The sequence below is a fragment of the Zeus faber genome (genome assembly GCF_960531495.2).
Source record: "Zeus faber genome assembly, chromosome: 15".
Lineage (NCBI taxonomy): Eukaryota > Metazoa > Chordata > Actinopteri > Zeiformes > Zeidae > Zeus > Zeus faber.
Window position 1 is genome coordinate 21,010,521 of NC_137194.1, and position 12,021 is coordinate 21,022,541.

Sequence of the window (12,021 nt, forward strand, 5' to 3'; positions counted from 1 at the left end):
CAAATGCTCCACGACAGTTACACATTGTCGATGCAGAGATGCATGCCTGCCAAAAAGCGGTGAACATAAATAAATAAATAAATAAAAATCAATAGATTAGATAGAGGAAATAAATTCCTCTGCGACCATGGGAACCCGAGTGATGCCAGCGCTGATGTGCACGTGTGCGGCGATCAAAGAGCCTGGGCGTCATGGCAACGTGCATGACTGACAGGGGAATTGCATGTCCTGCCTTGCACATCAGGTGAAGAGCTGCAGTGATTTGTGCATGCGAAAACATACATGTGTACGGTGCCAGCCCAGCCCACGGTGTTTAGTGCAACCAAGACAAACATTTAACTTTAATGACTGTTTACGAGCCGCGGCCCCAGCCTTCCTGACAGCATGGCAATTTTATTCACGGGGACGGGTGCTAATTTGAGGAGGCATCATGTCCACTCCAGCTTTCTACACAAAAAGCACGTGGGAGCCCTCAATGCTTTCAACAGCCCACCAATGAATGAATATAATATATTTTATATTAACACTCTCTTAATCAGCTGTCGGACAACAGGCCAGTGCGATACCTAAAGGCGGCCCCGGGTGGGCTCAAAATGATTTATTTTCTTGATGACACAGAGAGGGGACATACATCCTCTAGTAATTCAATAATAGTGAGGTCAGTGTTGGGAATCTTAGGACAATGAATTTGTTTAGCTTTTTACCCAGCGCAGGTTTTTTGGCATTAGTCATTTGTGCATTAGTCTGGAGGCTCATATCTCACAGGGAGCCGAGAGCACCAAAAGAACGATTTTATTTCATCCAGTAAATGTCACATCATTATCATTACCTCCGCCCCGTCCACCCCGTCCCCTCTATCCCCTTACTTATCCCTTGTCCAAAATACAATCTCATGTGAAAATTGAGTGTCCTTTGTGTCGGAGGACAAAAGGTAGCTGATTTGAAGCATTTGTCACATGGGCTCTGGTGGCTCATCTCCGGCACAGTTGAGCAGCCTCTCTCCGTGACGGAAGGGCAGGATTCACACCTCCAATTCCCATTCACATTGCACCAACCTTTCTGCATTGAGAAGGATAGGGATGTAGATACCAAAGCAGCCTCCCTATTCTGCAGCAAAGAAGTGGAACTGGGTGCTAACCATTCATCGGCCGTCTTCGCCTTTGCAGCGTGCATTTCCACATTCGCTTTTGTCTGCGTGCACGTCTTTGGTGATTTGTCAGTGGATTCATTAAAATGCATTTGCATTTCAATGTCATATGAAGAACGTATGAAATGAGAGCGCTGCAACTGGAATATAGACCACACAGTGCAGAGTATTTATAAGAGCTGCAGTGCAGCAGCATGAGCTCATCGCTCTCCTCCCCCTCCTTCACGGCCCTCCACCCCACCCCCACCCATTCCTCTGTCTCACCATTACATAAGTTAAAGCCACACACATGCTCATAATTGGCCAGGCAGGCACTGTGAAGACATGCAGAGGAATATGTCAAAGGTAGAACAACACAAGAGGCCGCTATCGTAGTCTCTGCCCCTGCTCCATGCTGAGCGATTACAGCCGCCCCCCAAATAATCACACACAGCACAGGCACACCTAGGATGGCTAAAGCAGTTTTACCCAAACTCCAATCGTCCACACATGCACCAAAAGATGAAGAAAGGGCAGGAGAACTGATACTTTCGCTCCGACCATCACAGCCCAACCCGGTGAACGCCCATGCGTATCAAGAGCGTCTCTCTTTCCACCCCAGTATTCTTAACAGCGCAAACAAACTGGCTTCCTCAGATGATTAGCACTACAAAGCTCCGCGGCCCAACTTCAGAAGTGCAGACGCTGCAGAGGAGGCAACCCTCCCAAATCTATCTCCCATAATGCCATTTCCATGCAGTAGTCGGAGGGAAAGGGAGAGAATTGTGGTTCAATCCGGAGTTCTTTCCTTATGACCATGCAACATAAGTCATTTTTTATTGTCATATTATAATAAAAGTTAAACTCTCAGACAGACCAAAAAAACCCATAACCAGGCAACTGAAAAAATAAAGTTATCTATTATTGCTGCTAAGAAGATAAATATATTTTAAAAAAAAACAGACCTTCAGAATGTAAAGTCCCCTCTATAAAAAAAAAAAAAAAAACAGGTTTCAATTATTTATACAGACCTCATAAAAGCATGGATCAGTTCAAGCCTGCGCATACAGCCAGAGGACACACTCGTGAATTCTAAGCCTATTTTCCACCGAATAAGCACAGGGTGTACATAAATCCCAAGCACAGGTGACAGAAAGTATGTGGAATACCCTATGACCTCCTTCATTTGGGCCTGGCGCAATTCCCTCTTCCTGCGGTGCGCCTCGGCCGATAAACGCTGTAACTGCAAAAAGGAACATTATTCTGGATTTCAATCCAGTCCAACGCCGGAGCTGAGGGCAGTAAAAGAGTAGATTTCCGTTACATCTAAGTGCAACTCTCAGGAACCACCGTAGTTATTCATGAACCTAACATTTTCTGGACCAGAATACTGCTTCCATCCTAGACATGTCTAAGCTTTTCCACCCAAGGGAGCACACTCTCACTCACCACTGTGGGGCTGAACCTCCGCCTGGTGGCTCGCTCGCTTTTCCATCGCACAATGTTCCTCTCAACACCCCAGAAAGACCTCACCGCTCATAAAGTTAGTGTACCAGGGCAGGCGGCCAATGGAGGGGGTCCGTTCTACCACTCATCTGGAACCAAACGCATGTTCACGCAACTTGTGGGGATCCGGCTCAGGCGAAAAAGAAAAACCACGCAGGTTTCTGGTCGCCCTCGATTTAGGTCATGCGGGTCGAGCCCAGAGAGGGGCGAGGCGGGGTTTTCGTCGTTTCGTCTTTTCTGAGTTCATCAGACGGGCGGTGAATCAGAAAAGGAATTGTCAGCAAACAGACGAGGTCTGTTAACTCTCCCGGTCCTTTTTTCACCGAGACTGCGAGAGAGCTTCGGCTGTCGCTTTGCTCCTCTGTGGAACGAGGATCACAGTCGTAGCGGCATCGGTGACAATCTCTAGACCGAGACATTAAATAAGTAATGTTCTCTCCGCTGCGCTCAGCCGCACCGCCTGACACAGAACCTTGTCCCCTCTTTTCTGCGGCGTCCCATTACAGTCTCTAGTGTCCTATTACACTATCTCCTTGCAGACGTACACATTGTTATGTCCTCATTGACGGTGCAAAAACTGCTCCTGTTCCCTTCAAACATCGACAAAAAGCCTCGCTGTCTCGGGAGGAAAATGTATTGGTTCCAGTTTAAGGAGATAACTGGCTCTTTCGGGCAAATTTGATGAAGGGGTCGGCATGTGGTACAACTAGCCAACGAGTGAGATTGCAATCAAACTTTCCCTTGCTACATATCGAAAATAATTGTGCAGGTGAGGTGCAATTCAGTCGTTTAAAATTACATTTTGAAAAAAAAAAAAGAACGAACAGGTGAATTAATCCCATTGATGTATTAAAGCGACAAGGAAAAGCTTCTCTATACGATCTAGATAAGGGTTATCTCAGACTACCTGCCGGATCAGGAACATCTGGGTTCATTCAGAGGACATCCTCTGAAATCCCTATATCCTGTAGCTGTAGTAACAGTAAGATTCATCATAAGGCTGAAGACAGTTCAAAAAAAAAAAATAAAAAAAAAGAGAGGACCAGATATTCTTATTTCAAGACTGACAATTATGACGCAAAGTTTATTCCCAGAGACCTTGAAGACTTTTTAGTGTTGCCTTTTGTTAATATATGGTTTGCCAGCAATGGTATGTTTGCATGGTTTTGGATATGAAACCAGAACCCTCGGGTATATAGACAGGAATGTTATTTGATTAGACAGACTTCAGAAATATCTACACAGACTGCTGCCTGGTGGTTACGCTGGTTAGAAAACAACCACCACAGCCGTCCACTCTGGTCCTGCCAGATGGTCTTCTTACCTTATGGTCCGACTGGAAATGCAGTACTTCCACATCACATTCCAAACGGCAGTGACATCAGTGGAGACATGAGACATACCCAAAAAAACTGTCCATGGCACAAACTGGAAATGTTCAAAAATGTCTTAAAAAAAAATAAAATTAAAAAAAATAATAATAAAACTGAGGCAACTCCCCCTAAAACTTCCCAAAGAAGTACAGTCTGTGCTCACTCCCCTCTAAGGCCACAAATTACAACCCACATCCTTCACTTTCCATGGAAAAAACCCACAGAGATATTCCTTCTCCTGCTGCCGAAGTTACTTCATCTGCGCCTTTTAGATGCTCTCTCTCTCTGCCCCATTTCGAGTGGAGTTACCAGAGTGTTGCTGGTCCGAGCAAGCCGTCTGATGACCAAGTAAGGTAAAGGCCCAATATGTATAGCCAGCTGAAAATCATCCCTCTGTTTAACAAAGGCTCTCCACCCACATTTAACCAGAAACCAACTGTACTTTTCTTCTTTGTGACACTCCTTTTTTCTTTCCTTCCAACGCAACCTTGTACTCTTCTGGCAAGGACCAGCTCCCCAATGGTGATGGGCTGGACCTCCATGTGTTGTGTGTTTTATGTATATGTCTATGATAGGTGTGTGTGTGTGTGTGTGTGTGAGAGTGTGTGTGTGTGAGAGAGAGAGAGAGAGAGAGAGAGAGAGAGAGAGAGAGAGAGAGAGAGAGAGAGAGAGAGAGAGAGAGAGAGAGAGAGAGAGAGAGAGAGAGAGAGAGAGAGAGAGAGAGAGAGAGAGAGAGGGAGAGAGAGAGAGAGAGAGAGAGAGCGAGAGAGAGAGAGAGAGAGAGAGAGAGAGAGAGAGAGAGAGAGAGAGAGAGAGAGAGAGAGAGAATAGCAGACAAGGGGGAGAGAAAAATAAATTGTGTGTGTGTGTGTGTGTCCATGTGCATATGGTAATACCTGGGCACATGTCCAACAATTACACTGCTCTCAATGGGAAGGCGAAGCAGGGGGAGGGTGAACCCCAGTTCAGCAGCTGGGAGAGGCTGTTTTGAGTTACTACGCTGGCCTTGCCTTAAAAACATGGCCTCAGTCCTGGAATACAATCTGACTATGTTGTGCTAAAGGGCAATCTGTACCACCCCGACGACTGCTGTGTTCCTGCGTATCTGAGGAGTAGGAGCATAATGAGTTCCTTGGAACGTGTTGATTCTACAGGAATAAAGTTTTTAGCTCAAAGCTCCGCTCAACACTCCCAATACATCACTGAGTCATCGACTGAGATAATACACACCAGAAAAAACAAGCAAAATTTAATTTGTCCAAGTTCTGCAGTTTGAAGGGTTTAAAATTACAGACATTTGTTGAAATAATACAGCCATTTGTAATGGGTGTTGTACCTATAGCTTTGGGGGGGATTTCCATAAATATAGGTGAAGATGGCGCTTTGATTGGAGATATGGGGGTTCGCTCCCTATACGTCCTTTATTATAACCACTTGTGTGTGACAAGGAAAAGGTTCCTTAGGTTCCTAAGGTCCCAGATAATGTTTTTTTTTGTTTTTTTTTGTTTTTTTTTTCTACATGCAGCCGAGAAAAGAAAAAAAAAAAAAAAAGCCTCTAACTACCACATCTATGTTAGCGTGGCAGAGAAATGATCCCAAACCACTGTTACATTTGATGACAAGATGTAGCTCTAGAACTGGTCATTTGAGAAACAAAAAAAAGAGAATTTACAATAATCAGATGATAACAAAAAAGTATTTTTGTTACATCTGTGAATACACTTTTAAGTGAATAAAAGGTTTCAAAAACCAGAGACTTGACATGCAGCTACAAAGATTTTGTTTGTTTTCATCTAATTTTAGAGGATTTGGGGCAAAGTGTATCAACATGCATCTTCCAGGGATCGACTCTAGAGACAGAATGTATGCAGTGGAAAGTAAGAGTGTCAAATATCTGTGTCGTGACAGTTAGTAAAAGACATGAGGGGACTTTTTTTTATAGTGTCAGTGCTACAGCAGGGGGGTGGGGATGTGTCAATTAGACAGGCTGGAACAGGGGAGAGTGCAGGAAAGCACCTTTTCAACTAACCTGACTGCACAGGCAGATATGAGCCGATGGAGCAAACTCTCAAAATACTGTGAACCAGCAGGCATTTCAGTAAAATGAAACCAAAACCACTAAGACACTGCGGAGCAATGCAGAAAAATGCGTCCAAAAAATATATATTGAGCTCAATCAAGAGACTCAAAACTAGACCTGATAGCAAGAATCATTGAGTGTCAAAGATGAAGAAATGTCAAAGACTGATCGAGATGAATTTGACAGCCCTGATACAAGCTGCGTGGAATAATCAGGCATAGATTATGCAGTGGGTGAAAGGTAAACAGGAAGGATACCCATGGGATACACATTAATGAATTCAGGCACTGCCAGCTCATCTTATTCAGTTCATCAGTAAGAGCACTATGTGGACAAGAGAAACAAGGAAGCCTTTTCTAGTTGCCAAGTGCTTAACCAAGTGTTTTTGGAAAGAAGTAAAAAAAAATAATAATAATAATAAATAAAAATGACTACCTGCAAATCAATAATGGTCCAACCAGTTCATGCTTCCATCATTAAAGTATCTCACATAAAGCTGGAATGACAACAAAGCACTGTAGAAGAGATGGACGTGACCTCCCCGTTTTCCCACAAAACGTACATGAGACACAAGTAAGGGATGAACTTTTCCTTATTCGCCCGAAGCGGAAAGTTCCCCAACACCGCATGAAAGACCAACAAGGTGAAAGCGCTCTGAGGCGAGGCGTTTTGGAGACCAGCCCCGTCCGACATACCTCTTGTAAAAGTTGTTGTGAGGGTGCAAACACAGCACATGCCAGTAATCCAAGCAGAAAGCTTTAAACTTCCACATCCTCGTACTCCGGCAGGCCCCCCTCTCAAGCGGATATTAGCAGGAACGCAGAGTGATGGGGAGGACTAGAAGGGTCCATCGCGGGACGTGGTCGATCGCTGAACAGGATCCTGCTCGGCTACTCAGCGTGCAAATCCAAGGCATGGACGTTGGCTCTTTCGCTCGGTCTCGGCTCTGAGTGGGTCAGCAGCCTCCCACTGGATCACAGCCTGAGTGGTTCCATCCCGCCCAGATCGACCACAGCGCTCCTGGACCCGGACCAAAAACTCGCCAGCCTGCGGAGCCGAGTCCATCTGGAGCCGGCCAGATGCAGCTGCCGATCCTTTTGGGATCTATGTGGACCGGGACGGTGGTCAGTATCCACCAATAATATCCCAAAAATAACCAAGAAGCCGGTGGCTGCTGGAAGCCCCGCTCAACTTCTATTCAGGTCAGCCGGTCTCTCCTCTGCGTCCTTCCCACCGCGGTGCGTGTCAGAGCCTGGGATCCTGAGAGACTCCTCAGCCACGGCCACGGCTACGTACTCCCCAACTAGCACAGGTAGTGGAATGCGTAGGAGTGTGGAGGTGCGGAGGATTCCTCCAAAGCCCACTCATCCCTATTTGAAGTGGCACAGTATTAAAAGGAGATTAGCGGCGACCTCCTCTTCCTTGCAGGACCCCTGACAAAGCTGCAAACTTTTCCAAGAGGCGCTAGTTCCGCCCGGCTCAGTGTTGGTGTCCTTCACTCAAGCATTATCCCTCTCTGCCGACCTTCTCAAGCTGGCTCAGAACCTTCTCTCCTCCCATCTCTCTCTGTCCCCATTCACATGATCCCCTCTCTCTCTCTCTCTCTCTCAGTCTCTCTCTCTCTTTCTCAGTCTCTCTATGCTGCTGGTATCTACACAGGACCTCCCAGAAATGTCCCGATTCTGGTTGCTGGGCAACACTACGGTACTACTGAAGCTGCAAATGGAAGCCTTGCAGCACAGCCTGTGATAGGTCGGGCCTTTTCAAGGGGAGGGGCTGCTCCAATGCATGACCACATGAGTTTACACACATGCTGTGTTTAGAATAAATATTGGCTTTTAAGCTTTGACTCTGAAATGCCTTGTGAAATCGTGGATGGATTATGCATGGATGCTCTATTTAAACCAGTGCCATTTATTCTAAAGGCAGCTCTGCTTGAAGAGATACCTAGTCCCAGACGTTCCAGCAGGGATTCTTCCAGAAAAGGTGTAAAGGAATGGGGTGAATAGTACATGGGCGGATATATGCGTGCGTGAAATACATTTTATATCCATGAGAGGGCTGGCATGTGAAACTCTGACCGGACAGTTGCAGGGTGTTGGCCAGCATGTTGGGATGAGCTGCCGTTCACAGCAGAATTGAGACGGAGCGTGCATTGCTCTCCCCTTTCCCACTGAGGGGGGGTTGGGCTTTGCACTTAAGCACAAACATGGTGCTGTTCTCCGTGTCTGTCTGAGCCGCGGTGCCAGACTGCAGTGCCACCCAGTCCCAGCAGCAATGGGGAAGGGTTGTGGAGGGGCCTCTCATTAACATTCAACCTCCATCAATTTTCCACACACACACACACACAAACGCCAATCTCCGAGCACACCGTTGCTTTAACAAGCAGACCGTCCAGGGATCACACACACACACACATAACAGAAACATAGACACGCACTTATATACACGAATGCAGCAGCAAAAACACAGCTAATTGGGGTGGTTGGATCTGTGTCTCCCCTCGCTGACGCCCTCCACATGGCTCCTTTCAATCACCTCATGGCACAATATGGGCGTCGTGGACACTATGAGCCTCCTGTGCTTCCACAGAGAGGTTATAAAGAGATGCACAAAGCACAAAGACACACAGAATCCCTTGTCAGTGAGAGAGAAAGTGAGGAATGAATTAATCTACACACAGTTCGACACACGTCTGAATGCTTATCACAAATGACAATGTCGGATTTAAACACGGCTCCCGGAATCGACCACACACTCGACAGTCTTTTTCTGTGGCGCTCATCTGTATTCATGAATGAAAAATAGCTTCTCATGCCGTTAAGTTAACAATAATATTTAACAATGTCGGTATTAACAGTGTGCTCATGTCTGCCAGTGCAACCAAATTTTTTAAATTAATTTAAGGGGCTTAGAGCACAGTTACTGTTAAAATACAGAAGAAATGTGAAGACCTTTGGCAATGCCGCAGCGCTGCCGTTGTTAGAAACTGCTGTGTTCAAATATCCTGATTCGTTTTTTTACAAAATGTTCATACTGTTGATCAAGTTTCAACCTACGCTGTCCATCATGCGGATAGATTCATGTTCATCAAGCAGGAGCAACTCGCTCTAATTGGCATTTATTTGCCTACAGGGGTTGTGGGCGGGACTATCATTTGCTTCCGTGAGCAGAATACACTGGAGTATGTTCAGGGGCAAAAGGTATAATTATTTTAGTGGTAGTGTAAAAATGGAATAAAACCCAGCTCTCTCTCTCTCCCTCGGGAAAACACAGAAAACAGTCATTATTTGGTTCATAGGATTAAGAGCCGATCTAATGGTCTCAAACATACACCCCTGAATATTAGTCAATGGCCAATGATGAAATGAACAACATGGCATGTAATCTCATGTGTTAGTGTCAACTATGTGAACTGCTTATTGTACGTCGAGCATTGTTTGCTAAATAGCCATTTGTCCAGATTAATGCGCGCAAAACCACAAGCTCACACACAGGTGTGTGTGAGCTTGTGGTTTTGTGTGTATGGGGGCGGCGGTGAATAGGATTATGGCAAAACTGAATAGGACAGAAAGCCGGATGACAAGTGGTCATTGTCTTCCTGTTTCTCCTGGCGCATCAGTGCAGCGATATGGGCCGATAATGACCGTTTTAACGCCCCTCAACAGGGACAGAGCCGCAGCAAGGCTTAAATTGTAGTAAGCTCTAAGAGGGGCATGTGAAGTCAATAAACACATAAAACATAGAGAATGGCCTTCTGCACTCAGAGAGAGAGAACGCTCTCATGGTCATCGGTGTGTGAGGAAGGGGGAGGGGCGAGGAGGCTGAAGACGGGAGGAGGTCATCTGAGATGGGCGTCGCGACAGAGGGATGGGAAGACACCGTCTAGGATCATCAAGGGTGGTGGTGCAAAGGGACATAATGCCTTTCCATGAGCTGTAGATCAAGGCAGAAGGTCACCTCTCCAGTACAATAAAAATCAATCAATCAGTCAATTCCACTTTTGTATTTCTGATAGTGACATTCAGACAGAATAGCTGCACAAGAACATTAGGAAAGAGAAAGGACTGCTTGAATGAAGGACAGGCTGACTGAAAGGATGTCTTAGAATAGCCCGCCCCCTAGTGGTCCAGAGGAGAAGCTCCCATATTTTTGACACACTATAGAATAAACCATTTTGAGGTTTAAAATCATGTATATTTATTTCATACACCTGAATTTTATACTATGAAATGAAAACAACACACTGTACATACATCTTGCAGCCTGACCCATTTGTTTATCATTATGACCCATTCTTGACATAAAAATACATTCTCCTCCCATTGATCACTGTTGTTCAGATTTATTGAGTTAAAACTTCTGTTTCAATACAAGACATTAAATGGGACCATTTAAATCATTTTTTTAACGTGAAAAAAGAGAAGATGTTTATAGATTTACCTTGCTCATATGCTAGGCATAAGGAAAGGTTTTATTCATGAAAGACCAGAATGCTCCAAAGAGGAGGAAGGTATTATGACCAGCACAAGAGGATGCATAGAGGCATTTCTTACAAGCATGCTGGCTTCCAGTATTTGGAAGATTTTGCCGTTCAGTATTTTTAGTAGGCAGGTTGAAGCTGTTGGGAGACAACCTTACAGGACGGTTTGAGCACAGTTTGTACAAGCACCAGGGCTTGTATCAGACTGATTGTGGAGTACATCTGCTCAGCCTCGAGCCCGAACGCAGCCATGCAGACGATAGGTGCAGGGGGGGCGAAAGAGGGTGAGGGGAGAGAGCCATAAAGGGAGGGGAAAAGACAGAAAATTGGAAAGGAGTGGAAGAAAAGCAGACGTTAGCAGAAGTTTCAAGGAGTCTCGGGCAAGTAGAGCGTCAGAAAGACGAGGACAGCCAAAGAGGGAAAAAGTTCCCATGTGGCGGAGAGGAAGTGGATCCCTTGGTCTTAGTCTGTCGGTCCCAATTATCTTGGAGGCCTTTTCCTATCTTGAGGCCGGGCAACAGAACTGATGGAGAATTCAGTCTTCCCTGTCAAAGAGGGAGGCGGTTAAGACCAGCAGAGTAACACAGCAGGCTTTATTTGTCTAAACTAGTTTTCAATTTTCTTTTTGAGAATTAATGCAAACAAAAAAAAGAATAATAAAACATTACGTCTTCCTTCGCAGATCATAATGATCTGGTTTGACTGTGTTATTGAAACTTTGTGTATAGGTATAATGCTGATGCCAGACATGCACTCAGTTCTAAAGCCCTTTTTGCATTAGCCTCTCTGTTCTGGATCCATTAGAGGTAACACACAAATTCCAGGGCCACTAGAGAGAAATAAAGGGGAAATAAACATACGTGCAAGCATCACCCGTCACCACGTGCACGCTTTAGCGCAGCCACGTCATGTACAGACCTGCTCAATGATGTTTTAGAACAGTTACTATTATGTAACAGTGTTGGCCATAAACAAATACACGTACCCTGGTAGTTTGCTTCTATTTGGCCAAAGGAACAAAATGTTCTAGAGATGAATCTTATTTGTTGGCACCCAACTCCCCTCCGTGCTCCGTCTCTTAGTTCCACGCAGTGCTGTTGGCAATTGTGGGGACTTATTATGGGCTGTTTAAAACCGAGGATGCATAAACACGAGCGGGTCCCCCAGGGAAACTTGCTCACTGTGATGTGCCACTGAGAACACTGCAGCTCCCAGTGGCCTTGATAATCCTTCCACATGGCTCGCACAGCTCCCGTCTCCATCTGCAGCCCCATGCAGTGCCAACGCAGCCGCTATTTGCTCAGCGCCAGCCTATAAATGGTCAGCTGCCGAAGTTTCAGTGGGCAAATCCCAGCCATCGGTGCCAGCTGTGGTCAGCTGAAGTCTGGTTTGTGCTGTCCTTGCAAAAAGCTAGCGTGCATCTTTTATGGAAGCAGAAACCCTCAACATTTAG

The 12,021-nt window shown here is 45.6% G+C and overlaps 1 protein-coding gene across 2 annotated transcripts in view; it reads right to left on the bottom strand.

Moving 5' to 3' along the window:
• LOC307241684 (IQ motif and SEC7 domain-containing protein 1-like) overlaps positions 1–6,870 on the bottom strand; it is a 39,819-nt gene extending 32,949 nt beyond the window's left edge. For both annotated transcript variants that reach the window (XM_080015880.1, XM_080015882.1), the window contains exon 1: positions 6,781–6,870. In XM_080015880.1, coding sequence (XP_079872006.1) covers positions 6,781–6,857 — 77 coding nt within the window. In that variant the 5' untranslated portion in view covers positions 6,858–6,870. The remainder of the gene's footprint in view (positions 1–6,780) is intronic.
• Between the last annotated feature and the right edge of the window lie 5,151 nt (positions 6,871–12,021).